The 27907-nt window shown below is 49.5% G+C and overlaps 2 protein-coding genes across 5 annotated transcripts; both read left to right on the forward strand.

Moving 5' to 3' along the window:
• Positions 1-27907, forward strand: LOC309354621 (uncharacterized protein). Of its 4 annotated transcripts, none has more exons than XR_014162363.1 (7): positions 1-123; positions 1735-2239; positions 2441-2522; positions 2733-2815; positions 3152-3278; positions 6147-7431; positions 27636-27907. XR_014162363.1 is itself a non-coding variant. In XM_081884856.1 (6 exons), the coding sequence occupies exons 2-6, from the start codon at positions 1826-1828 to the stop codon at positions 7184-7186; spliced, it is 1746 nt and encodes a 581-aa protein (XP_081740982.1). In that variant the 5' UTR covers positions 1-123; positions 1735-1825; the 3' UTR covers positions 7187-7669. The 4 variants fall into 4 exon arrangements, 2 of the variants coding, with proteins under 2 accessions (XP_081740982.1, XP_081740983.1); XR_014162364.1 differs by having other exon boundaries at positions 27646-27907; XM_081884856.1 differs by lacking the exon at positions 27636-27907 and having other exon boundaries at positions 6147-7669.
• LOC309354627 (uncharacterized protein) lies at positions 13787-27628 on the forward strand. Its single transcript, XM_081884867.1, has 6 exons — positions 13787-13840; positions 14907-15389; positions 24564-24645; positions 24882-24964; positions 25315-25441; positions 26352-27628. The coding sequence occupies exons 2-6, from the start codon at positions 14958-14960 to the stop codon at positions 27254-27256; spliced, it is 1629 nt and encodes a 542-aa protein (XP_081740993.1). The 5' UTR covers positions 13787-13840; positions 14907-14957; the 3' UTR covers positions 27257-27628.

Consider the following 27907-nt stretch of genomic DNA (forward strand, 5'->3'; position numbering starts at 1 on the left):
GCATTCCAAGGGTTAAGAGGAACTGAGCCGGGTTCCTAGAAGGGACAGGAAACAGTCGACGAGGGGGCAGGTCCTCCGGAGCCAAGGAGGGGGCTCTGGTCGCCTGTGCGGCTTCTGCCTGGGGTGAGTCTCCTCTCTCCCCCCCCCCCCGAGGGCGCAGTGGGGAGAAGGGGGTGCAGGGGGACCCCCAAGGGCAGGGAGAGAGAGGCCTCGGAGGGGACCAGGGCATCCCTGGCTTGGGGGAGGGAAGGCAGGGGCCTGCAGAGAAGCCCCTTCAGAGCCCCGAATCCAGACGTCGCCGTGGGAAAGAAAGATTTGTACGCAAAATAGATGCAAATGACAATAATAGGGGAGCGTGAGCCATGCAATCAATTGAGACTGTTGGAAGAGGGCAGGGGGCAGAGAAGAGAAAGCGCTTCTTGGTGCCGTGCAGAGTCAAGCCTGTGGAACTCCCTGCCCCAGGAGGCCAGGCTGGGACCAGGGCAGGGAGGAGGAGAGCTCTGCTTGGCTTCATGCAGGAGGGCTGAGCTCTTGTCTCCCCAGAGATGCTTCTGAATCCCAGTTGCTAGAAGGAGGCACAGGGGGAGAGAGGGGCTCTTGTGCCCCAGCCCTACTGGGAGGCTTCCCATTGAGGCCCCTGGGGGCCCCTGTGAGAATCATAGGAACATGGAATCGTAGAGTTGGAAGGGAGCCCGAGGGTCATCTAGTCCAACCCCCTGCAAAGCAGGAATCTTTCCTACATTGCAGGGTTAGATGACCCCCAGCTCCCCTTCCAGCACTGCAGTTCTGGGGTTCAGTGAAAGAAGCTTGTGGTGTGGGGCAGGCATCCGAGAGCTCAGTCAAGAGGGGAAGGGGGCAGGAAATTCCCCAAGAGAGCCAGCTGGCTGCCCTCTCTCTGGCCACCCAAAGCTCTTTAGTGTGGGGAAACCTCCAAGAGGGCCCCCCTGAGCCCCCAAGGGGGGGTTAGCGAAGGAGGACTTTCTTCAGATATTTGGGGGCCAAAAGGAACGGCTCCTGTGAGTCCCTTGAGCTGGGCCCAGGAGTGTGGCGTTTGCCCTCCTAGGTGACCCAACGCCACAAGGAGCCCAGCCCATAATCTCACAACTGCATTTTGAATCTCTTTCTGAGTTGTCCTCAAGGGCAGCTGCACATGGGGGGCATTGCAATGATCCCATTGGAACCAGAGCATGGAATACCACGGCCTCCTCCTCTCGTCCCAAAGAGACTGGGGCTGGCAAACTCGCCAGAGCTGGAAGGGGGCAATGCCAGTCACTGAGAACCTCTAAGCAGATATGGTAGTGGTAGTGGTGGGGTTATGCTATGCCACATTGTTGTTACTTTAATTATTATAATTATTAATTACTTATCCTATTATTTACATGCGCTTCACCTTCTGATTGCAACATTACAACAGTATAGCAAAAACAGTTTAAAACCACTTACAATCACAGAAATAAGGTGAATCCTACTGTACTTTCTTTTAGTGCTGTCCTTTGGTCCTGCCCACATGAAGTTTGGACTCACCCACTTGGCCATCAAGGTGTTGCCAGATAAATCACATTCCTTGTAGGGGGACTAGATGATTTCTTCTTCTACCTTCTTCCTTTTTTCTTAAAGAAAGCTCAGAGTCTGGGCCCTGGTTCCTTCCAAGACTCATCTACGCTTACTCAGGGAACCACCTTCTTCTCCTTCCTGTCTATCAGTTTTATAACAGAACAATGTCTTTCTTTGTAGAATTTGCCAGAACCTAATTTTCGGACAGACAGAACTTGGCAGAGGACCAAGGGGTTCCTTCTGATCTTTTGGAGACTTCCTGAGAGTGAAGATGCATAAGCAAGACTCAGCTGGCCCTGGAGCAGGAAGAGGCCATGCTATGGAAACTGGAGGCAGTGGGGGATTCTGGGAAAACTCAGTGCAGAAGATATTGGCTGAGGAGCATACCCTTCGCTCACAGGCGCAGAGCCGGCAGTTCCACTGGTTCTGCTATCTGCAAGTCAAAGGACCCCGTGAGGTTTGCAGCCGACTCTACCACTTTTGCCACCAGTGGCTGAAGCCAGAAAGGCACACGAAAGCTGAGATGCTGGACCTGGTGATCTTGGAGCAGTTCCTGGCTGTCCTTCCAGCGGAGATGGAGAGCTGGGTGAGGGAATGCGGAGCGGAGACCAGTTCCCAGGCCGTGGCCCTGGCCGAAGGTTTCCTCCTGAGTCAGGCAGAGGAGAGGAAGCAGGCGGAGAAGCAGGTGAGAGAGACTTTCCTCTGGATGCTCCCAAGGGGCTCCAAACAGGAGGGAGAACAAACCCAAATACTAAAAAAAAGGGCCATCCTTTTTCGGAAAGCATCCAAGGAATGAGATGTGATATTTCTGAAGTTTTTTCCCTCTGCCATTCCTTTTCTAACTCTTCCCCACATTCTCTAGTACAAATTCTTGTTGCTCTTTCAGGAAAGGGATCTGTTGGCAGAAACGGGTCCAGATTTCTTTGAGGCAGAGAGGACTTTGTTGGACACCAGAGAGAGGCCGCTGGGTAAGGAGGAAAGAAGTTTTTCTTCATTTGATTCCATTCTGTTGATTCTGAAACTAATCTTTTGGGAGAAGCCACTTGGGGCCAAGAACCCAAAGGAGATGAGATATATTTGAACATAACTAAAATATGAAACGGGCACAAACGCCTGAATGCACCTCTGAGAGAAGCATCCTGCACTCCTGTCTCCCCACTTCCCTTTGTCTCTCGCAGGTGAAAGGAGGATGCCGGCAAGACCTCCTCCTCCATCTCTTCATCCTGGTGGAGGGGAAGCAGCGGCTGAGGAACCGGATCAGGTGCGGGGAAGGAGCCATGGGGGGGAAAAGGTTGGGGGGGGGAGAGACAGGGCATTTCTGGGGGCAAATGAATCTCTCTCCTTCTGTCAAATCTGGAAAACTGGCGTGCTTGCAGAGACAGAATGATTTGAAGAAATAAACATACAGTTCCATCCATTTTCACTAAGATTCATACCCATCATTAAAAACAGTATGAAAGATTCCCAAAACGTTAGATTATGCATCCATGGTCAGAATGTGCAGCAAACAAATCCGATTAATCCAATGCAGGCAGAAAGAGGAATGTGCAGTAAATAATCTTTGTGTTGTGTAAGAGAAGGACCTTTTTTCTTTTAGGGTCCAGTTTGTTTTGAAGATGTCACTGTTTCTTTCACGGCTGAGGAGTGGGCGTTGCTGGATCCTGCCCAGAGAGCTCTGCATAAGGAAGTCATGGAGGAGACTTGGAGGATCATGAATTCTCCTGGTAAGGTTCCCTGTTGGAACATAATACTTGTTTTGAAGTTCAGTCAATATTTTCATATCACAAACTTCCCAGATTTTGACAGATCTCAACCTAGAGTGTCAGGAGATGTGTGTTAATCTGAATTAATGAAATGGCTTATCTCTGTATAAGATTGACATAACTCTAATACGACATAAAGTCAAAGCCTTATTCCTGCATCCTGAAAGGCATTCAGGAACATCCTGAGTTCACACACATCAGGCATTATCAACACATGCAAATATAGGGTTGCTCATCGCAGGATTCTCAGCTCCCCAGTGGGATCCACCCACCCCATGGCAAGGGGGTGTAAAGGCAGGATAGATTCCTTCCAGTAGCACCTTAAAGACCAACTAAGTTAGTTCTTGGTATGAGCTTTGGTGTGCATGCACACTTCTTCAGATACTGGAAGGAATTTTTTTTGTTTTGACTATGGCAGACCAACACGGCTACCTATCTGTAACTGAAGGCAGGATAGAGACAGAGATGTCTAGGTTCAGATCATTGCTCACGATCACAAGCCTTTTGGTTAAACGGAAACAGGATGACCAAAAATGGGCAAGGTGAGAAAGAGGCAGGAAGATCCTGACAGTATTCTGCAAATTGTAGGAATCACTGGCCCCTCTCCTATTGTCAGGGGCTGGACTGAGGAGGAATGGTGGGGGCTGCCCCCCTTCTCCTGAACCTTCCCATGGGCAAGAGGACAGTATAGATTTAGAACTGTGGTTTGCAGACGGTCATAGTTCAGAGGCTGCAGAGGGGAGAAGCGGGGAAATATTGGAAGACGAACAGCAGGAAGAAGAAGAAACACTAGGGAGGGACAGCTGACAGACTCTGGGTCTTTGGAAAGCATTCTTGACCCCCTTCTCCCAGGACCAGGCGAGCACTGAGGGTAGGAGAACAAGCATTGGTTTGCAAGCATTGAGTATTGTATCTGTAAGGTCTTTATCTCTTGTAGTATGTCTTTGTTTCCCACTTTTGTAAAGAAATCTTTCCCTTTCTTTATTAGCTTGTTAGATGTATCGTTTCTTCCCTTCCCTTACTTTCCTCTGATACACACTTTGCTGAATAAAATAGCCTCTTAAAACTGCCTTGCTTGCGTCCCAAACAACCTTTGAATTAACACCTTGGTTGCAATTAAGTTCAAAGTAATAATTAGTAATTTTCTTGCCTTTCTCTATGTCTTAACTTAGTCTGCATCATCTATGTGTTAATTTTTCTTCTTGGAATTGTGGTCTGAGAGTGATTTAATGCTCCTTTTTATTGCTTTATTGAACTTTAAAAAGACATAACACAAAATCAAAACCATCCATAACAAATAAATATCAAATATATTTAATATATTTTTAATGCTCCATTTCAACACAAAGGGAGCACTGTGTTGCCTTCTTTCCACAGCTCAGTTTCCTTTCATCCTTACAACTGATATTTATGGCCAATTATCCTTCAATTTAGATTACATTCTGAATCCTCTCAGTCTTTATTTCCTTTCCTTGTTATTTTATAAAAAGTGGCGGGTGGCAGGTTGGCTCTATATTGCCAGCATAGTCCATTCGAACACTAGAGCTTTCCCGCTTTCCCCTTCCTTTCTTCCTTTCAAATCACACGCAGTCTCTGTTGTTGTTTGTTAATCTTAATCTTACTCCAACTTATTCCATCCTCACTTGTATATATTTCTTAAACCTGCATTCTGGAGAGGGTTGCCATATCATAAAAGTAAAGCGAAAAACTCAAAATAAACAACCATGGGATTCTCTCCCCCAACCACCTCTCGCACAGAATGATATCTTATCTCAGTTCAAACCTTAAACCCATGCAGCTGAATGTACCACAGATTGTAGTTGCATCTCCTCCAGCCCATGCCTTTACTTTAATTGCCAATTAACATCCAATTCGTAGGATGACCTCTGCTTCCAGAAACAGAGTCGGGGTGGGGTGGGGGAGTTGCAGCAGACAAAGTGCTCCTGCCCCCAGTGCCTGCCTTCCATGGGGAACGAATGCCAGACCACAGGGCCCATTCCTCTCCTGTCCGGAGAGGAATCCAGAGAATGCTTTAACCCCACCATCCTCTTTATCTCCATTTCCCTGCGATGTCGAAGGAGTCATCCATTCCTGGCGCAGACCGGAAACAGAAGCCAAATGCAGTTAAAAATGTTTACTGGGATGGATGTACCGTCTCCCATCTTGAATCTGTCACCTTCTTGACATTAGACATCACTTATCTGGGATGTGGCAGAATGGGAGGTAACATCGGGAGATTTCCCAGTATCGAAGGGGCTCTCCCATGGAAGTTGGAGCAACCTTGTTTACTGCTGCTGCTCTGGAGGGGAGGAGCCAAGCCCAGTGGCTTCATGTGATAAGAAAGGAGATGCTGGCTCAATCCTTGGCGGACTCTCCTTCATTGCAGGACTTCAAGCAGAGCTTGGATGACTCTTCTGCCTCTGCAGAAGGAATCAATGGAGTTTGAGTGTGTAAGTTGAGATTCCTGCATTTCAGGGAACAGGACAAGATCGCCCCAGGGGGTTCCTTTGCAACTCTCTCCTTCTCAGAAAGGGTTTCCTGCTTCCAGAGCCTTTTTCACACGAAGCTGTTCCTCCTGCTTCTGTATCTAAGGGAAGAAGCAGCTCAGCATGTCAGCCAAGAGGGTTCCCCAAAGAAAGCACCTCTGGGGGTGCCTGACACACGCAGCTGGTCCTGGGCTCCTGCTCTAGAGAAAGAAAACTCAGAGAGGGAGGGAAGGGAGCACTGCTTACGCTCGTCATCTGAATCCTTTCAGTTCTTCCTCTCTCACAAGCGCTAATGAGCATTGTTCAATCCTGATGCTCTAATTCATCTCTCTCTTCATTTCAGGTGTTGAGGAATTAGAAATGAAGAACAAGGGAAACCATGAGAAAATCCACACAGTGCAGAAGCCGTGTCAGTCTTTGGAATGTGGAGATAACTTCACTAACAGCTCCGATTCCATGTCTCATCAAAATCCCATTGGGAATAAACCGTATCAGTGCTCAAACTGTGGAAGGAACTTCAGAACAAAGCAACATCTCACTGACCATCAAAGAACTCATAGTGGGGAGAAGCCATATCAGTGCGTGGAATGTGGAAAGAGCTTCAATAATAGCCGCTCCCTTGGGTCCCATCAAGGAATTCATACAGGGGAGAAACCCTATCAGTGCTTGGAATGTGGAAAGAGCTTCAATAATAGCCGCTCCCTTGGTTCCCATCAAAGAATTCATATAGGGGAGAAACCCTATCAGTGCTTTGAATGTGGAAAGAGCTTCAGTGAAAGCATCAAACTCACTGCCCATCAAATAACTCATAAAGGGGAGAAACCATTTCAGTGCTTGGAATGTGGAAAGAGCTTTAGTCGACGTGACTCTTTCACTTTCCATCAAAGAACTCATACAGGTGAGAAACCCTATCAGTGCTTGGAATGTGGAAAGAGCTTCATTCACAAGGTCAGTCTCACTTCCCATCAAAGAATCCATACAGGGGAGAAACCCTATCAGTGCTTGGAATGTGGGAAGAGCTTCAGTATGAAGACCTATCTCACTTCCCATCAAAGAATTCATATAGGGGAGAAACCATATCAATGCTTGGAATGTGGAAAGAGCTTCAGTATGAAGACCTATCTCACGTCCCATCAAAGAGTTCATACAGGGGAGAAACCCTATCAGTGTGTGGCATGTGGAAAGAGCTTCAATCACCGCTCCACTCTCAGTTCTCATGAAAGAATTCATACAGGGGAGAAACCCTATCAGTGCTTAGAATGTGGAAAGAGCTTCAGCAGGAAAGACCATCTCACTTCCCACGAAATAATTCATGCAGCGCAGAAACTATATCAGTCCTTAGAATGCACATTGGGCCTTCCTGCAAGAAGAGCACTTCTGTGACATCAGAGAATTCACAATGGGGGGGGGGGAACCATTTCAGTGCCAAGAGTGCGGAAAGAGCTTCACCTTGAAGCAAACACTCACTTCCCATCAGAGAATTCATGTGACAGAGAAACCCTAATAGTGCTTGAAATGTGGAAAAAGCTTCACCTGGAATGAAAGTTTCACTTCCCATCAAATAACTTGCAGCGGGGAATATAATAGAGTTATAAGATTGTAGTGTTGGAAGGGACACTGAGGGTCATGTAGTCTAACCCCCTGGCAAAGTTGTGAAGTAGTGCCTGGTCCTCAAGGTCAGCCAGTGATCTTCATGGCTGAGAAGGGATTTTAGTACTAGTAGTATTAGTAGTAGTAATTGTTGTGTTGTAGTTGTTATATTTATACCCCACCCATCTGGCTGGGTTTCCTGAGCCACTATGGGCGGCTTCCAACAAATATATCTATATAAATAATAATAAATCAAACATTAAAAACCTCCCTAAACAGGGCTGCCTTCAGATTTCTTCTAAAAGTTGTGTTGTTCTTTATCTCGTTGACATCTGATGGGAGGGGTGTTCCACAGGGCGGGTGCCACTATCAAGAAGGCCCTCTGCCTGGTTCCCTGTAACTTCGCTTCTCGCAGTGAGGGAACTTCCAGAAAGCCCTCGGAGCTGGACCTCAGTGTCCAGACTGGACGATAGGGGTGGAGATGCTCCATCAGGTCTACTTGGCTGAGGCCATTTAGGGCTTTCAAGGTCAGCACCAACACTTTGAATTGTGCTCGGACATGTACTAGGAGCCAATGTAGGTCATTCAGGTCTGGTGTTATGTGGTCTCGGCGGCCCCTCCCAGTCACCAGTCTAGCTGCCACATTCTGGATTACTTGTAGTTTCTGGGTCACTTTAATAATAATAATAATAATAATTTATTATTTATACCCCGCCCATCTAGCTGGGCCCCCCCAGCCACTCTGGGCGGCTTCCATAGAAACCAGGAAACACTAAAATATCATACATTAAAAACTTCCCTGAACAGGGCTGCCTTAAGATGTTTTCTGAATGTCAAGTAGTTGTTTATCGTTTTGACATCTGCTGGGAGGGCGTTCCACAGGGCGGGCGCCACTACCGAAAAGGCCCTCTGCCTGGTTCCCTGTAGCTTTGCTTCTCGCAATGAGGGAACCGCCAGAAGGCCCTCGGCACTGGACCTCAGCGTCCGGGCAGAACGATGGGGGTGGAGACGCTCCTTCAGGTATACTGGGCCGAGGCCGTTTAGGGCTTTAAAGGTCAACACCAACACTTTGAATTGTGCTCGGAAACGTACTGGGAGCCAATGTAGGTCTTTCAAGACCGGTGTTATGTGGTCTCGGCGGCCGCCCCCAGTCACCAGTCTAGCTGCCGCATTCTGGATTAGCTGTAGTTTCCGAGTCACCTTCAAAGGTAGCCCCACGTAGAGCGCATTGCAGTAGTCCAAGCGGGAGATAACTAGAGCCTGCACTACTCTGGCGAGACAGTCTGCGGGCAGGTAGGGTCTCAGCCTGCGTACCAGGTGGAGCTGGTAGACAGCTGCCCTGGATACAGAATTGACCTGTGCCTCCATGGACAGCTGTGAGTCCAAAATGACTCCCAGGCTACGCACCTGGTCCTTCAGGGGCACAGTTACCCTATTCAGGACCAGGGAGTCCTCCACACCAGCCCGCCCCCTGTCCCCCAAAAACAGTACTTCTGTCTTGTCAGGATTCAGCCTCAATCCATTAGCCGCCATCCATCCTCCAACCGCCTCCAGGCACTCACACAGGACCTTCACCGCCTTCACTGGTTCTGATTTGAAAGAGAGGTAGAGCTGGGTATCATCTGCATATTGATGGACACCCAGTCCAAACCCCCTGATGATCTCTCCCAGCGGCTTCATATAGATGTTAAAAAGCATGGGGGAGAGGACGGAACCCTGAGGTACCCCACAAGTGAGGGCCCAAGGGTCTGAACACTCATCCCCCACCACCACTTTCTGAACACGGCCCAGGAGGAAGGAGCGAAACCACTGTATAACAGTGCCCCCCGCTCCCAGCCCCTCTAGACGGTCCAGAAGGATGTTATGGTCGATTGTATCAAAGGCCGCTGAGAGATCCAGCAGAACTAGGAAACAACTCTCACCTTTGTCCCTAGCTCGCCGGAGATCATCAACCAGTGCGACCAAGGCAGTTTCGGTCCCATGATGAGGCCTGAACCCCGATTGGAAGGGATCCAAATGGTCCGCATCCTCCAGGCGTGCCTGGAGTTGTTCAGCAACCACACGCTCAATCACCTTGCCCAAGAATGGAAGATTTGAGACTGGGCGATAGTTGGCCATACTGGCCGGGTCTAAAGATGGTTTTTTAAGAAGCGGTTTAACGACCGCCTCTTTCAGCGGATCTGGGAATGTTCCCTCACAGAGGGAAGCATTCACCACCCCGCAGAGCCCATCGCCCAGCCCTTCCCGGCTTGCTTTTATTAGCCAGGATGGGCAAGGATCAAGGAGACAGGTGGTTGGTTTCACGCGTCCAAGCAGCCTGTCCACATCCTCGGGGGTAACGGATTGAAACTGATTCCATGCAACTTGACCAGACAGGGCTCTAGCACTCTCCCGCCCCAGCCCTGCTCCCACGGTGGTGTCTAGCTCCTTCCGAATATGAGTGATTTTATCTGCAAAAAACTTTGCAAAATCGTTGCAGGAGATCTTGGGGTCTTTACAAGGCCCCGGTGGTAAAGGTGGTTCCGTTAAATTGCGGACCACCTGAAAGAGTCTCCTGCTACTATGTTCTGCAGATGCAATAGAGGCGGTGAAGAAAGTCTTCTTCGCCGTCACTATCGCCACTTGGTAGGCTCGACGTTGAGCTCTAACCTGTGTCCGGTCAGATTCGGAGTGAGTTTTCTGCCACCGACGCTCTAGCCGTCTCAGCGATTGTTTCATCGCCCTCAGCTCCGCAGAAAACCACGGGGCTGTCCGGGCTCCATGCAATCGGAGAGGGCGCTTCGGAGCCAGACAGTCAATAGCCCTGGTTAACTCCACATTCCAGCGGGCCACCAGGGAATCAGCTGAAAGGCCATCAACATGGGATAAAGCATCCCCTACCACTCTCTGGAAACCATTTGGATCCATTAAGTGGCGGGGGCGGACCATCCGAATTGGTCCCACCTCCCTGCAGAGGGGAAGGGTCGCGGAGAAGTCCAGTTGCACCAGGAAGTGATCTGACCATGGCACTTCTTTGGTTTCACTTTTACTTAGTGTCAGATCACCCACGTCACTAGAGGTGAATACCAGGTCTAAGGCATGTCCATGACTATGAGTTGGGCCCAACTTATTCAGGGACAGCCCCATGGAGGCCATGCTTTCCACGAAGTCCCGAGCGGCCCCTTGTAAGGTCGTGTCGGCATGGATGTTAAAATCCCCTAGGACAACCAAGCTAGGTGTCTCCAGGAGAACATCCGCCACGACCTGAAGCAGCTCGGACAGGGAATCCTTGGTGCAGCGGGGAGGTCGGTACACCAAAAGGAATCCTGTACTGCCCCTATTGCCCAACTTCCAGAACATGCACTCAGAAAACTGGGTCTTCCCAGTAGGACGCCTGATGCAAACTAGTGACTTCCTAAAAATCACTGCAACCCCCCCTCCCCGCCCACATGACCTGGGTTGCTGTGCGTAAGAGAAACCCAGTGGGCAAGCGGCAGCAAGGACAGGCCCATCTGCTTCCTCCAACCAGGTCTCTGTCACACATGCCAGGTCAAATCCTCCATCCACAATCAGGTCGTGGATGGCAGTGGTTTTATTCATCATTGACCTGGCATTACACAGCAACACCTTCAGGTCATGTGGGTTTCCCCTGTTGATTCCAGTATCCATCCGGTCAAGGCCAGACCCGGAGGCAGGGATAGTCTTCAAACAGCGACTAAACCTGCCTCCTCGGTAATGACATGGTCTGGTCTTAGCGTAACTCCGCCTCCTGCCCATGATCACCGAGATCGGATGTCCCAGTGCTTCCGCCCCTGTGGAACTTGTCCCAGCCATCGTGTTGGCTGGGGCCCCACTCCCAGGCAGCCCTGATCCCGCCCCTTAAAAACAAAATACAAACTATACAGAACTAATAAAACAACAGAAAACAAAACAGAACAATAATACTAAAATTAATCCCCAACCAAATATCCATACCACCCACCCACCCCAACAGAAGAAAAAAGGAAAAAGAGAAATACAAATTTAAATTGCCACCGACTGCTTGAGGACATTTTAAAACACATTAACCACTTGGAATAAGGGCCTTGGCCGCGCCCCCTGGGCCAGTTGGAAAAAGCCCTGGAAGGGAGCAGGCCCTGCAGTCCTCACCCAGCCGATGGTCCGAGGCTTCCCAGCAGCAGGAGTCCCTTTATAGCTGGGAGAGAGGGCTTGGGCCACGCCCCCTGGGCCAGTTGGAAAAGGCCCTGGAAGGGAGCAGGCCCTGCAGTCCTCACCCAGCCGATGGTCCGAGGCTTCCCAGCAGCAGGAGTCCCTTTATAGCTGGGAGAGAGGGCTTGGGCCACGCCCCCTGGGCCAGTTGGAAAAGGCCCTGGAAGGGAGCAGGCCCTGCAGTCCTCACCCAGCCGATGGCTATGCAGCCCCACATAGAGCGCATTGCAGTAGTCCAAAGCATGCACCACTCTGGCAAGACAGTCCGCAGGCAATTAGGGACTTAGTCTGGGTACCAGATGGAGCTGGTAGACAGCTGCCCTGGACACAGAGTTGACCTGCGCCTTCATGGACAGCTGTGAGTCCAATTTGACTCCTGTGCACCCATCCCATTTAGGACCAGGGAGTCCCCCACACCCACCTGCCCCCTGTCCCCTCAAAAACAGTACTTCTGTCTTGTCAGGATTCAACCTCAATCCGTTAGCCGCCATCCGCCCTCCAACTGCCTCTACTCACACAGGACCTTCACTGCCTTCACTGGTTCCGATTTAAAAGAGAGGTAGAGCTGGGTATCATCTGCATACTGATGAACACCCAGCCCAAACCTCCTGATGATCTCTCCCAGTGGCTGCATGTAAATGTTGAAAAGCATGGGCGAGAGGACAGAACCCTGAGGCACCCCACAAGTGAGAGCCCAGGGGTCTGAACACTCATCCCCCACCACCACTTTCCTGACAGGGCCCAGGAGGAAGGAGCGGAACTGTTGGGATTTATGACGCTCTGGGGTCGACCCCTCAGTCTCCCTGACCTTTCCAGGCGTCCTCCCAGTAAGCACAACTCTGGAATGGCACGGCCCCTCATTCCAGTGTGCCCTAAAGCAGCTTGAGTTATGCACACTAATCTTCTGTCATTGCATAGCAAGAAGAATGAACCATCCGTAGATCTAAACTACGTATTTATTTACACTGTATTACACTGGACTTCTTTGGATGCAGCCTAGAGTAGCATTCACAGTATTCCAGGTGTGGTCTGACCAAGGTATAATGGTGCAGTACGATGTCTTCCCTTGATCTGGACACTGGACTTCTATGGACGCTGCCTAGAATAGCATTCACCTTTTCCCCCAGCTGCATCACACTGTGAACTCAGGTTGAGTTTGTGGCCCACCAAGACCCCTAGAGCTTTTTCACATGCACTGCTATGTCCCCCATCCTATATTTGTGCATCTGGTTCTTCCTGCCTAAGTGCAGAATCTGACCTTTGTCCCTATGGAAATTCATTTTGCTTGCTTGCCCCCAGTTCTCCAATCTGTAATGGTCATCCTGAATCCCGATTCTGTCCTTTGTGCCTTCCCTCTCAGTTTGGTGTCATCTGCAAACTGGATGAGCATCCCCTCAATTCCTCCATCCAAGTCGTTTATGGACAGACAGAGCAACAACAGGCCCCGGACAGAGCCCTGCAGCCCCCCCTGGTCACCCAACTATGGCGTAACCTCATGGGGGGTACAGTCGCCTCTCCTCATGAAGGAAGTTTGAGGAGTTGGAAAAGGGTCACAAAAGGGCTGCCAAAATGATTTAGGATGCCAAAATGATGCCCGGAGGAAAGGTTTGGCAGAGTGATTTTGACAGGATTAGGGTCTTGACACCTTACTTGAGGGATTATGGAAGACAGGGGAGGGGTGATGGAGTCCTAGAGAAATTGAGCAAATTGGCACGTTGATTTTCTATGGATTTTATAGATTTTAGTCCCTTTTGACATTGACAATTGGGAAGTTTGAGGAGTTGGAAAAGGGTCAGAAAAGGGCTGCCAAAATGATCCAGGCAGACTTTCCTATGAAGAAAGGTTGCAGCCTTTGGGGCTCTTTAGACTTTAGTGCAGTGGTTCCCAATTAGCTAATTACTGCCCCCCCCCCAATTTTCAAAAGCCAATCCTGCCCTAGAGAAAGTGGATGGAGAGTTGCATCTCCTGGCAGTGGAACTCAAAGACACCCGAGGAGTCGGAAGATTCAGGACAGATAAGATTAAGCTCTTTTTCACGCAAGGCAGAGTTCACCTGCGGAACTCCCCGGCACAGGACACCAGAGAGAGAAGGAGGGGCAAGCTGGGGGCGCTGGCTTGCCAAGGGTTAAAGGGGATAGAGCTGGATTCCTAGAGGGGAGAGGAAGTCAAGGCGGGGGAGACCGGGAACTCCACCTGAGGAGGAGGGGCCTTTGTCTCTCTCTTCTGCACGTGCTGCATCCATGGCGCCTCCGGGAAGCCGGTGAGTCTCTTCTCATCTTGCAAAGGGTGCAATGGGGAGAAGAGGGGGGTCCCTGGGATGCTGCTGAATCCCAGTTGCTGCAAGGGAGTGCAGGGGGAGAGAGGGGCTCTTGCGCCCCAGTCCTGCAGATGTTCTGATATTTGGGGTACCAAATGTGAGCCCCTTGAATTGGGCCAGGAAATGAACCGGCCATCCAAGCAGCTGTTTGAGAGGGGAATTAGATGTGTTCTCAAGGCGGTGGGGCTTCAGTGAGGAGGGCCCTCCCCCATGGATGCCCCCTGGAGCTCCTTGGAGAAAAGGGGGAGATAGAGAGACAAGGAATCCAGAGAGCATTTGGGCAGCTCCGCCTAGAGGGCACTGCCATGGCCTCATGGGGTCCAGAGCGGGGAGGACCCTGGCCTGGTCCTCTCTCTCTGAGCTGGAAAGGGACCCCCCTAGTCACTGAGGCCACCGGAGCCCCCAGGGAGTAGGTTGGATCCAGGAGAAGCCCCAGACATCGCTGGCTGTGGGGAGGTCAAGCTACGTCACAGTATTTTTATTATTATTATTTTCATTACCACTCTTCGCCGTAAGATCCCGGAGCAGCCGATGACTTTAAAACACAATAATAAAACTCAATATTGCACTTGCTTCTTAGTGCTGTCCTTTGGTCCGGCCTACATGAACTTTGGCCTCGCCCATTTGGCCCTCAAGGGCTTGGCCAGATCAGGATCTGACCCTCAGAACAGAGGAAAAGGGATCCCACCCCAGGAGTCTGTCTGGAGATGTGGAGATGCAGAGTGCTGATTTCTTTCCTGGGCTGAAAACACTGAGAGGCAGGAGCCAATAGGCTGATTCGTCTCACAGAAACCCCTTCATTTGCCTCCACTTTTGGCCTGGTCACTTTCCCCCTAGGAGGGCGAGATAATAGTTTCTTCTTCTCCTTCCTTCTTCCTTTCCTTCTTCAAGAAAGCTCAGAGTCTGGTATGTGGTGCAGTCCAGCCCTGGTTCCTAGCAAGACTCATCCACACTTGCTCAAAGAACCTTTCTATTCTCCTGACAGCGGGTCAATTTATTTCCTTTGCAGTATTTGGCAGCACCTCTAATTCAGACAGACAGAACTTGGTCAAAGAAAAGAATGGATTCCTTCCTAAAGATGGATGAACAAGACTCAGCTGGCCCTGGAGCAGGAAGAGGCCATGCTATGGAAACTGGGAGCAGTGAGGGATTCTGGGAAAGCTCTGGGCAGAAGATCCTGGGAGAGGAGGACACCCTTTGCTCAGAGGTGCAGAGCCAGCAGTTGAGGCAGTTCTGCTATCAGGAGGCCAAAGGACCCCGAGAAGTTTGCAGCCGACTCTACCACCTTTGCCACCAGTGGCTGAAGCCAGAAAGGCACACGAAAGCTGAGATGCTGGACCTGGTGATCTTGGAGCAGTTCCTGGCTGTCCTTCCAGCGGAGATGGAGAGCTGGGTGAGGGAATGCGGAGCAGAGACCAGTTCCCAGGCCGTGGCCCTGGCCGAAGGTTTCCTCCTGAGTCAGGCAGAGGAGAGGAAGCAGGTGGAGAAGCAGGTGAGAGAGACTTTCCTCTGGATGCTCCCAAGGGGCTCCAAACAGGGAGGAGATCCCTAAATCCCATCCTTTTTTTGCAATGACTTTGGATACCCCTCAAGTTTTTGTCCCAGCCATTCCTTCTCAAACCCTTCGCCACATTCCCTATTACAAATTCTTGTTCCTATTTCAGGGAAAGGATCTGTTGGCAGAAAAGGGACCAGATTCCTCTGAGGCAGAGAGGACTTCGTTGGACACCAGTGAGAGTCTGCTGGGTAAGGAGGAAGGAGTTTTTCCTCTGTGTGTCACATTCTGGCAATTCTCAAACTAATCTGCGGGTTCATTCAGTGTTTTGGGGAATACACATGGGGCCAAGAATCCAAATAAGAGGAGATATATTTTAATATAATATGAAATGGGTACTGTAATGGTTATAGGGGTTGCTTGTGCGTAAGTTGCCGCCACTCCTGGCTAGGTTGCCTGGTTAAACCCTTTCTGTCTGGAGAGCCCTTCACTCCGTGGCTGTTTCAGTCACTGGCAGAATCCGTCAGTGGGCGTTTCTTGAACTTCTTCCAGCAAAGAAGTTCTTTGACGCCAAGTCTACGCCTACTCTCCCTGCGCGGAAGTCTTCTGCGCAGGGTGGGTGTGGGCAGCGGAGGACCCGTGCTCTCCCCGCTGGTCTCCGGCGAGGAGTCCTGGAGCCCCCTCGCCGATACCCCCATCTGCCCCCCTTTACCCCTGGTGTTACGCTGATTACCTTCCCCAGCCGATGAGCTACCTCTCTCCCTGCTGGACCCTTCTCCAGCATCGCTTTGGAGCCTTGCCTCCGCCTCTCGCTCCGATGGCAGTTCCCTGACAGGTACAAAGGCCAGAAAGCACCTCTGAGAGAAGCATCCTGCACTCTTGTCTCCCCACTTCCCTTTGTCTCTCGCAGGTGAAAGAAGGATGCCGGCAAGACCTCCTCCTCCATCTCTTCATCCTGGTGGAGGGGAAGCAGCGGCTGAGGAACCGGATCAGGTGTGGGGAAGGAGCCATGGGGGGGGGGGAGAAGGAAGGGGGGGAGACAGGGCGTTTCTGAGACCGAACAAATCTCTCCCCTCCTCTTGTCACTAGAATTATTCATTATTGTCTTTAGGACATCTGGAGAGTCTTTCCATCCCAGAGCAACACACAGGGAGAGGAGAGAGGGATTCTTCCATTTGGCAAACTGAAAAGCTTGCACAGAGAGAATGATCTGAATAAAACAACGTGGAGTTCCACCCATTTTCACTAAGATTCATACCCATCATTAAAGTACACTATGAAAGAACTCCATTAAAGCATTAAAATCAGCACCAATAATCCCAATGTGCAGCAGACCAATCCAATTAAAACAACCTAGGCAGGAAGCAAAAAAGCAACGTGCAGGAAATAATCTTTCTGCTGCCTAAGAGAAGGATATTTTATTTCAGAGCTCAGTTTCTTTTGAAGATGTCTCTGTTTGTTTCAAAGAGGAGGAGTGGGCATTGCTGGATCCTGCCCAGAGAGCTCTGCATAAGGAAGTCATGGAGGAGACTTGGAGGACCATGATCTATCTGGGTAAAGTTCCCTCTTGGGTCATCATATCTGTTTTGGAATTCAATAGATATTTCTCTGGGACAAACTTCCAATATTTTGATGGCTCGCAACATTGCCACCTAGAGCACCTGGGATTCTCACACCCCCACAGCTCACCTTGCATGGAGGGATATGGACTGTTTTGTCTGTGAATATTGCTCCTCCCCTTCTGCCTTTTTGCACAGGGATAATTATGTTCAGGGATATATCTGAGTGTTCAGGGAAGTGGAAGTTTCTTCTGTCAGGTTTTTGTTTCTGTCCATTCTTTGGTTGAGCAAAGGGACTTTTTATTTTAAGAAATTGATTTTTATTGGAAGTTTTCCAATTAAAATAGAATAAAAATTAGAGTATGTTAAGCCCAAGCACTTTGTATCCTTATTCCAGACACAGAAGAGCGAACCCTCCCAGCTCCCACCTGGGAGCCTCGTCCCCTTTCCTCAGCCCATCATCTTCTCTCCATCACCTTCCTGTGTGTATCCTCCCTTATCCAAGATATGAAAATTCAAGAAAGACTTCCCATCTTCAGATCTTCCTTTATAACAAATGTTCATGAGCATTATTAAAAAACTGGGAACTCATTTCTTTCTTAGTCTCTGACGTGTTCCTCTCTTCATTGCAGGTGGTGATGAATTGGAAATTAAGAACAAGGGACAACACGACAAAATCCTCACGGTGGAGAAGCCATACCAAGATTTGGAACATGGAGAGAACTTCAGTCAGAGCTCCCATGCCACTTCCCATCTAAGAAATCATACTGGGAAGAAACCCTATCCGTGTTTGGAATGTGGAAAGAACTTCAATCACAGCTCACATCTCAAAGCCCATCAAAGAATTCATTCTGGGGAGAAGCTCTATCACTGCTTGGAGTGTGGAAAGAGCTTCAGTCGGAAGGATAGTCTTACTTCCCATCAAAGAATTCATACAGGGGAGAAACTGTATAAGTGCCTGGAATGTGAGAAGTTCTTTACTACAAGAAGAGACTTCCATCGACATAAGAGAATTCATACAGGGGAGAAACCCTTTCAGTGCTTGGAATGTGGGAAGAGCTTCAATCACAGCTCACATCTGAAAACCCATCAAAGAATTCATACTGGGGAGAAGCCCTATCACTGCTTGGAGTGTGGAAAGAGCTTCAGTCAGAGCTCCGGTCTCACTTCTCATCGAAGAATTCATACACGGGAGAAACCATGTCAATGCTTGAAGTGTGGAAAGAGTTTCAATTGGAATAATAGTCTTGCTTACCATCAAATAATTCATATAGGTGGAGAACCATTTCAGTCCCTGGAATGTGAGAAGTGCTTTACTACAAGAAGAGACTTCCATCAACACAAGAGAATTCACAGTGGGGATAAACCATATCAGTGCTTGGAATGTGGGAAAAGCTTCAGTCGGAAGGATAGTCTCACTTTCCATCAAAGAATTCATACAAGGGAGAAACTATATCACTGCTTAGAATGTGATAAGTTTTTTACTATAAGAAGAGATTTCCATCGACATAAAAGAATTCACAGTGGGGAGAAACCATATCAGTGCTTGGAGTGTGGAAAGAGCTTCAATCACAGCTCACATCTCACTTCCCATCATAGAATTCATACAGGGGAGAAACCATATAAGTGCTTGGAGTGTGGAAAGAGCTTCAGTCGAAAGGACAATCTCACTTCCCACCAAAGAATTCATACAACGGAGAAACCTGAATACAGTGGTACCTCTGGTTAAGAACTTAATTTGCTCTGTAGGTCCGTTCTTAACCTGAAACTGTTCTTAACCTGAGGTACCACTTTAGCTAATGCGACCTCCCGCTGCCGCAGCGCGATTTCTGTTCTCATCCGGAAGCAAAGTTCTTAACCCGAGCTACTACTTCTAGGCTAGTGGAATCTGTAACCTGAAGTGTTTGTAGCCTGAGGTACAACTGTAGTGCTTGAAATGTGGAAAGAGCTTCAGCTGGAAGGAAATCTCACTTCCCATGAAAGAACTCACAGTGGGGGAAATCCCGGAGTTACAGAATAGTAGCTTTGGGAGGAATCTTGAGGGTCATCTAGTCTGACCAGCTACAATGAATCCTCTTGGTGTTTAGTCAGAATCTCCTTTCTTGTTCTGTTCTTGTGGGGTCACATGGTTCTTCACCTCCTTTTCAATCATGAAAATAACTGTGAGTAGGTTAGGCTCCCCAATGAGCTTCATGGTCAAGGAGGGATTTGAACCCAGGTCTCCCAGGGTGTTGTCGAATACTTTACGGAATATACTACACTGGCTCTCCTATGAAACTCTTAGAAATTGTTCATGCATTTGTGTTTGCTTAAAATTTGGGTGCCATATTCTTGTTTTGTATTTAAAGCTGTATACTTCTCTAGCAGAGTAATTAATGCCATAATATTAAGTCAAGTTCAGTGGCGTAGCGTGGGTTGTCAGCACCCGGGGCAAGGCAAGTAATTTGCGCCCCCTAACCTGTGGATTTGCGCCCCCTAACCCTAACCCCCAGATGTTGCGCCCGGTGCGGCCGGCCCCCCCTGCACCCCCACGCTATGCCACTGGTCAAGTTCAATATTATAATAGATTTAAGGCAATGTTAGCTGGGGGAGGAGGAAGTTTTCAATTCTGGGGGTGAGTGGGGCTTGGCTGAGAATTTGGAAGGGTGTTTAACTAAGTACAACATAACAATCGGGCCTTTGGCTAATGAAACTTTATCTTTTGTCTTTTTGTGGGGGGGGGGGATATTGGTGTGTTTCATTTTTGTGTTTATGGTGTTTATTATTAGTGTTTTTATTTTGAATGTTAATGCTGGGGAATCCTCTGATATCTTCAAATGAAGACATTATATGAATTTAATAAATGAAAAACAAGGTCCTAAATCATGAAGGAAAATATAAAAGTACTCTGGGGTGGCAGCTGGAATGAAGGGGCTGTTTGGTGAAAGACCCAGTCAAGACGCAGCTCACAGCTCTGCCACCACAGCTCAGGGCCTGGGGGCACCTGCTTGGCATGCAGAAGGGCCTGGTCCCTGTCTGCCCTGGCAGCATCTCCATTTGCTAGGGAGCCTGGCCAGACCTGGCGGGGAAAGGCAGGCAGGAGCAGTCTCTCCCCCCCCCAGGGTTAAAAGCAGCTGATCCGCCTTCCTGGAGGGGGCGGGGAGTCCTCCAGAGCAAGGAGAGAGATGGGGCGCCCGGCATTCCAAGGGTTAGGAGGAGCGGAGCTGGGTTCCTAGAGGGGACAGGAAATAGTGGGGAGAGGGCAGATCCTCCCCCGGAAGTGGGGCTCTGGTGGCCCTTGCCGAGGCTGCCTCGCCGGGTGAGTCTCCTCTCTCTTACCCCCGAGGGCGAGGGGAGGGCAGAGCCGTCCAGAGGGCGCCCCCCAGGCAAGGGCTCCCCCCCCGGCTCTGGAAGCCCCTCCCCTCCCTTCCCTCCGCTCCTCTCTCAGCATCCCTGCAGGGGTGGGAGGGAAAGTCTCTCGCCCCCAAGAAACTTCCGCGGGGGGGGGGGAATAGATAAAGGTTTCCTGAAGGTCCGGAGGCGAGGAATTGGGGAGAAGGAAGAGGCAGGCTGCCCCCATCTGGAGACACGGAGGCAGCTCCTCCGGGGGGGGAGGGGAGGGGAGGGGAAAGGGGACCCCCCTCTCTCTCCCCCCGCCCCGTTTCCTTGGGCAGGAGATCCAGCGAGGGGAAGGAAACCCCGCCCCCAACCGAGACCCCCGGAAACACTTATTCTTAGGAGCCCCCCCCCCGCTGCTAGGAAAAGCAGGATCGCTCCCCAAAGAGTGACTTGGGCCTTTCTCTCCCCCCCGCCTGCCTTGTACCTCGTCATTCTGACTCCTTGCCGCTCTATTTGTCTAACTTAAAGTAAAGGTAAAGATACCCCTGCCCGTAGGGGCCAGTCTTGACAGACTCTGGGGTTGTGCGCCCATCTCACTTAAGAGGCCAGGGGCCAGCGCTGTCCGGAGATACTTCCGGGTCACGTGGCCAGCGTGACATCGCTGCTCTGGCGAGCCAGAGCCGCACACGGAAACGCCGTTTACCTTCCCGCTGGTAAGCGGTCCCTATTTATCTACTTGCACCCGGAGGTGCTTTCGAACTGCTAGGTTGGCAGGCGCTGGGACCGAGCAGCGGGAGCGCACCCCGCAGCAGGGATTCGAACCGCCAACCTTTCGATCGGCAAGTCCTAGGCGCTGAGGCTTTAACCCACAGCGCCACCTGCGTCCCTATCTGCGTCCCTATTTGTCTAACTTAAAAATCCCCAAATAGAGGCACACTTTTACTCTGCCAGGTCGAATACACAGCCTTTGGCAGAAGACACCTGAAGGCAGCCCTGTTCAGGGAAGCTTTTAGTGTTTGATGTATTGCAGTATTTTAATATTTGTTTTGGAAGCCGCCCAGAGTGGCTGGGGAAGCCCAGCCAGATGGACGGGGTATAAATAATAAATTATTATTATTATTGTCTGCCCTCTAGGGGCGATTCTCAAAAATCCCACTGGAAACACGGTTATGTCCCCGTGGAGATGGCAGTATCCAATCGGTGGCTCATGTCCCTCTTTACAAGGTTTGAGGAGGGAGTTTCTTACCCCTCTATTGTTGTCTATTCCGGGTCACCCAAGCGTTGGTGCAGTCTCCATTCTCTTGGCAGATCAAGATAAACAGGAGACAGCAAAAGGTGCAAGGTTTTTAACCGGGTCGGTTAGAATAAGAACCATCATTTGACTTTTGATCCTCTCCCCCAAAATGTATTTTATGTACAGTAATCAACTTTTTACCTTTATCCTCTGTAAGCTGCATTTTATGTTATTGCTATGGCTGGTGGCTGATGCACATAAATATTTATTCATACGTTCAACACCCACCTTGCCCCGTTCCCTTGTGGCCCCACTTCCCAACTCCTCCCTTGCCACCCTGTACCTCACTGACCGCCCAAGCGCAGCCCTCGGGGACATATTATGGACATACAGCCCCCCACCTGCGCCCCTGGTGGGGGCCTTCCCCACCACCCCCAAGCTACGACCCTGCTGTGTGTGCTCAGCTCATGCATGGAGGGACCCCCGTCCAGGGAGACAGAGGCTCCTGCCCCCTTCCTCTCTGCAAAGCATGGAAGGGGGACCAAGCCACAGGACGTCTGCAACTCTTTCCTTCCTTTGCAGCCTTAGCTTTGGGGAGGGAAAGAAAGGGCCTGAAAATAAACCCTCTCCATACCGAGGAATCCGGGCCATCTACGTCGTAGTCGGACAGAAAGATTTGTACGTAAAATACAATAAAGAGAAAAAGGAAAGCAAGACCCATGCAATCAATTGAGACTGTTGGAAAAGGGGAGGGGGCAGAGAAGAGAAAGCGCTTCTTGGTGCAGTGCAGAGACAAGCCTGCGGAACTCCCTGCCCCAGGAGGCGAGGCTGGGACCAGGGCAGGGAGGAGGAGGGGCTCTGCTTGGCTTCTTGTCTCCCCAGAGATGCTGCTGAATCCCAGTTGCTGGAAGGAAGCGCAGGGGGAGAGAGGGGCGCCTCTTGCGCCCCAGCCCTACTGGGGGGCTTCCCATTGAGGCCCCTGAGGGCCCCTGTGAGAATCATAGGAACATGGAATCGTAGAGTTGGAAGGGAGCCTGAGGGTCATCTAGTCCAACCCCCTGCAAAGCAGGAATCTCTGCTTCCCTGAAGGTTTCTAAGCAGAGCTTGGATGTCCAGCTCTCACGGATGTGTGAGTTGAGATTCCTACATTGCAGGGTTACATGACCCCCAGCTCCCCTTCCAGCTCTGCAGTTCTGGGGTTCAGTGAAAGAAGCTTGTGGTGTGGGGCAGGCATCCGAGAGCTCAGTCAAGAGGGGAAGGGGGCAGGAAATTCCCCAAGAGAGCCAGCTGGCTGCCCTCTCTCTGGCCACCCAAAGCTCTTTAGTGTGGGGAAACCTCCAAAAGGGCCCCCCTGAGCCCCCAAGGGTGGGTGTAGCGAAGGAGGCCTTTCTTTAGATACTTGGGGGCCAAAAGGAACGGCTCCTGTGAGTCCCTTGAACTGGGCCCAGAAGTGAATGGACCAGCAACGCAGCTGTTTCAAAATAGGAATTAAATGTGTTCTCAAGAGTTGTTTTGGGGATTCAGTGAGGGGGGTTCCTTGGAGTAAAAGGTGGGATAGAAATGAAATTAATAAAGAGAAGGAGTGTGGCGTTTGCCCTCCTAGGTGACCCAACGCCACAAGGAGCCCAGCCCATAATCTCACAACTGCATTTTGAATCTCTTTCTGAGTTGTCCTCAAGGGCAGCTGCACATGGGGGGCATTGCAACGATCCCATTGGAACCAGAGCATGGAATACCACGGCCTCCTCCTCTCATCCTAAAGAGACTGGGGCTGGCAAACTCGCCAGAGCTGGAAGGGGGCAATGCCAGTCACTGAGGCCACCTGGGAACCTCTAAGCAGATGTGGTGGTGGTGATGATGGGGTTATGCTATGCTACATTATTGTTATTTTAATTACAGTGGTACCTTGGGTTAAGTACTTAATTCGTTCCAGAGTTCCGTACTTAACCTGAAACTGTTCTTAACCTGAAGCACCACTTTAGCTAATGGGGCCTCCTGCTGCTGCCGTGCCGCTGGAGCACAATTTCTGCTCTTATCCTGAAGCAAAGTTCTTAACCTGAAGCACTATTTCTGGGTTAGCGGAGTCTGTAACCTGAAGCGTATGTAACCCAAGGTACCACTGTATTATAATTATTAATTACCCATTCTATTATTTACATGTGCTTCACCCTAAGTTCCCAGGGCAGATTTCACCATTAAAACGCCATTAAAAAATTGTTTAAAACTAGAACCCAAATATTTCTCCTTCTCTCTTCCTTTTTTTTCTTAAAGAAAGCTCAGAGTCTGGGTCCTGGTTCCTTCCAAGACTCATCTACGCTTACTCAGGGAACCACCTTCTTCTCCTTCCTGTCTATCAGTTTTATAACAGAACAATGTCTTTCTTTGTAGAATTTGCCAGCACCTAATTTTCGGACGGACAGAACTTGGCAGAGGACCAAGGGGTTCCTTCTGATCTTTTGGGGACTTCCTGAGAGTGAAGATGCATAAGCAAGACTCAGCTGGCCCTGGAGCAGGAAGAGGCACGGCCATGGAAACGGGAAGCAGTGCAGGATTCTGGGAAGGCTCTGGGCAGAAGATCCTGGGAGAGGAGGACACCCTTCGCTCAGAGGTGCAGAGCCAGCAGTTGAGGCAGTTCTGCTATCAGGAGGCCAAAGGACCCCGAGAGGTTTGCAGCCGACTCTACCACCTTTGCCACCAGTGGCTGAAGCCAGAAAGGCACACGAAAGCTGAGATGCTGGACCTGGTGATCTTGGAGCAGTTCCTGGCTGTCCTTCCAGCGGAGATGGAGAGCTGGGTGAGGGAATGTGGAGCAGGGACCAGTTCCCAGGCGGTGGCCCTGGCCGAAGGTTTCCTCCTGAGTCAGGCAGAGGAGAGGAAGCAGGCGGAGAAGCAGGTGAGAGAGACTTTCCTCTGGATGCTCCCAAGGGGCTCCAAGGAGGGAGAAGATCCCTAAATCCCATCCTTTTTTGGGGGAATGTCATTGGATACCCCTCAAGTTTTTGCCCCAGCCATTCCTTTTCTAACCCATCTCCACATTCTCTATTACAAATTCTCTTTCAGGAAAGGGATCTGTTGGCAGAAAAGGGACCAGATTCCTCTGAGGCAGAGAGGACTTGGTTAGACACCAGAGGGGGGCCACTGGGTAAGGAGGAAGGAGTTTCTTCTCAGTTGGGGTCACATTCTGGCCATTCTCAAACCAATCTGTGGGTTCTGTCAGTATTTTTCGGTATGACACTTGGGGCCAAGAGGCCAAAGGAGATGAGATATATTTCAACATAACTAAAATATGAAATGGGGACAGACTCCCAAATGCCTGAATGCACCCCTGAGAGAAGGATCCTGCACTCCTGTCTCCCCACTTCCCTTTGTCTCTCGCAGGTGAAAGAAGGATGCCGGCAAGACCTCCTCCTCCATCTCTTCATCCTGGTGGAGGGGAAGCAGCGGCTGAGGAACCGGATCAGGTAGGGGGAAGGAGCCTTTGGGGAAAGAAGGATGAGGGGTGGGGCAGCCAGGATGAGGGGTGGGGGCAAATGAATCTCTCTCATGGTCTTTTTTCATCTGTCAAATATGGAAAACTGTCATTCTTGCACAGACAGAATCATTTGAAGGTATCAACCTGGAGGTCCACTCGTTTTCACTAAGATTCATACCCATCATTAAAAACAGTATGAAAGATTCCCAAAACGTTAGATTATGCATCCATGGTCAAAATGTGCAGCAAACAAATCCAATTAATCCAATGCAGGCAGAAAGAGGAATGTGCAGTAAATAATCTTTGTGTTGTGTAAGAGAAGGACCTTTTTTCTTTTAGGGTCCAGTTTGTTTTGAAGATGTCACTGTTTCTTTCACGGCTGAGGAGTGGGCGTTGCTGGATCCTGCCCAGAGAGCTCTGCATAAGGAAGTTATGGAGGAGACTTGGAGGATCATGAATTCTCCTGGTAAGGTTCCCTGTTGGAACATAATACTTGTTTTGAAGTTCAGTCAATATTTTCATATCACAAACTTCCCAGATTTTGACAGATCTCAACCTAGAGTGTCAGGAGATGTGTGTTAATCTGAATTAATGAAATGGCTTATCTCTGTATAAGATTGACATAACTCTAATACGACATAAAGTCAAAGCCTTATTCCTGCATCCTGAAAGGCATTCAGGAACATCCTGAGTTCACACACATCAGGCATTATCAACACATGCAAATATAGGGTTGCTCATCGCAGGATTCTCAGCTCCCCAGTGGGATCCACCCACCCCATGGCAAGGGGGTGTAAAGGCAGGATAGAGACAGAGATGTCTAGGTTCAGATCACAAGCCTTTTGGTTAAACCGAAACAGGATGACCAAAGATGGGCAAAGTGAGAAAGAGGCAGGAAGATCCAATTATGCAAATTGTAGGAATCACTGCCCCCTCTCCTATTGTCAGGGGCTGGACTGAGGAGGAATGGTGAGGGCTGCCCCCCTTCTCCTGAACCTTCCCATGGGCAGGAAGACAGTATAGATTTAGAATCGTGGTTTGCAGACGGTCATAGTTCAGAGGCTGCAGAGGGGAGAGGGTTTTTCACACGAAGCTGTTCCTCCTGCTTCTGTATCTAAGGGAAGAAGCAGCTCAGCATGTCAGCCAAGAGGGTTCCCCAAAGAAAGCACCTTTGGGGGTGCCTGACACACGCAGCTGGTCCTGGGCTCCTGCTCTAGAGAAAGAAAACTCAGAGAGGGAGGGAAGGGAGCACTGCTTACGCTCGTCATCTAAATCCTTTCAGTTCTTCCTCTCTCACAAGCGCTAATGAACATTGTTCAATAATTGGGGGCTTCATATCATCCTGACGCTCTAATTCATCTCTCTCTTCATTTTAGGTGTTGAGGAATTAGAAATGAAGAACAAGGGAAACCATGAGAAAATCCACACAGTGCAGAAGCCGTGTCAGTCTTTGGAATGTGGGGATAACTTCACTAACAGCTCTGATTCCATGTCTCATCAAAATTCTATTGGGAAGAAACCATATCAGTGCTTGGCTTGCGGAAAGAGCTTCAGTAGAAAGGACAATCTCACTTGTCATCAAAGAATCCATACAGGGCAGAAACCGTATCAGTGCTTAGATTGTGGAAAGAGCTTCAGGAGAAAGGACAATCTCACTTGTCATAAAAGAATCCATACAGGGCAGAAACCGTATCAGTGCTTAGATTGTGGAAAGAGCTTCAGTCAGGGCTCCTCTCTCACTTCCCATCAAACAATTCATACAGGGGAGAAACCCTATCAGTGCTTGCATTGTGGAAAGAGCTTTGACAGGAAGGATCGTCTTACTTCCCATCAGAGAATTCATACAGGAGAGAAACCCTATCAGTGCATGGAATGTGGAAAGAGTTTCAGTTGCAGTTCCTATCTCACTTCCCATCAAACAATTCATACAGGGGAGAAACCCTATCAGTGCTTGGAATGTGGAAAGAGCTTTGACAGGAAGGATCGTCTTACTTCCCATCAAAGAATTCATACAGGAGAGAAACCCTATCAGTGCTTGGAATGTGGAAAGAGTTTCAGTTGCAGCTCCAGTCTCACTTCCCATCTAATAATCCATACAAGGCAGAAACCCTATCAGTGTTTGGAATGTGGAAAGAGCTTCGATCGGAATATTGATCTCACTTCCCATCAAAGAATTCATACAGGGGAGAAACCATATCAGTGTTTGGAATGTGGAGAGAGCTTCAGTTGGAAGATATATTTGTCTTACCATCAAAGAATTCATACAGGGGAGAAACCCTAATAATGCTTGGAATGTGGAAAGATCTTCACCCACAAGAAAAGTCTCACTTCCCACCAATAATTCATACAGGGCAGAAACTACATCAGTCCTTAGAATGCACGATGGGCTTTACTGCAAGAAGAGTGCTTCTGTGACATCAGAGAATTCACAGTGGGGGAAAACCATTTCAATGCCAAGAGTGCGGAAAGAGCTTCACCTTGAAGCAAACACTCACTTTCCATCAAAGAATTCATACGACAGAGAAACTCTAATAGTGCTTGAAATGTGGAAAAAGCTTCATCTTGATTGAAAGTTTCACTTCCCATCAAATAACTTGCAGCAGGGCATGTAATAGAATTATAAGGTAGTGTTGGAAGGGATGCTGAGGGTCATCTTCTAGGGAGGGAGAGGGGCCAGTTTGGAATGCTGGGGGTGAGAGGTGATTGGCGGGGAATTTGAAAGGATGGCCTTAGACAGATTTAATATTCAATGTCCTTTTAAATGCAATTATGGGAGGTGTATTATTGGTTTGCTTCATTTTTTCTGGTTTCTATTCTTTATTCTGTATTTTATTTTGTATTTTAATGCTGGAAACCCTCCTGAGATTTTCGGTTGAGGGTGATATATCAGTTTAACAGATTGTATATAAGAAAGTGGTCAAACATCAAAAAA

This window comes from Podarcis melisellensis (genome assembly GCF_964234715.1).
Source record: "Podarcis melisellensis genome assembly, chromosome: 13".
Taxonomy (NCBI): Eukaryota; Metazoa; Chordata; class Lepidosauria; order Squamata; family Lacertidae; genus Podarcis; species Podarcis melisellensis.

Coding starts and splice junctions, on each gene's coding strand:
- LOC309354627 (XM_081884867.1), top strand. CDS start 14,958: ATGGATTCCTTCCTAAAGATGGATGAACAAGACTCAGCTGGCCCTGGA. Junction 24,646..24,881: donor CACCAGAGGGGGGCCACTGG/GTAAGGAGGAAG, acceptor TGTCTCTCGCAG/GTGAAAGAAGGATGCCGGCA. Junction 24,965..25,314: donor CGGCTGAGGAACCGGATCAG/GTAGGGGGAAGG, acceptor TTTTTCTTTTAG/GGTCCAGTTTGTTTTGAAGA.
- LOC309354621 (XM_081884856.1), top strand. CDS start 1,826: ATGCATAAGCAAGACTCAGCTGGCCCTGGAGCAGGAAGAGGCCATGCT. Junction 2,240..2,440: donor GGAAGCAGGCGGAGAAGCAG/GTGAGAGAGACT, acceptor TTGCTCTTTCAG/GAAAGGGATCTGTTGGCAGA. Junction 2,816..3,151: donor CGGCTGAGGAACCGGATCAG/GTGCGGGGAAGG, acceptor TTTTTCTTTTAG/GGTCCAGTTTGTTTTGAAGA.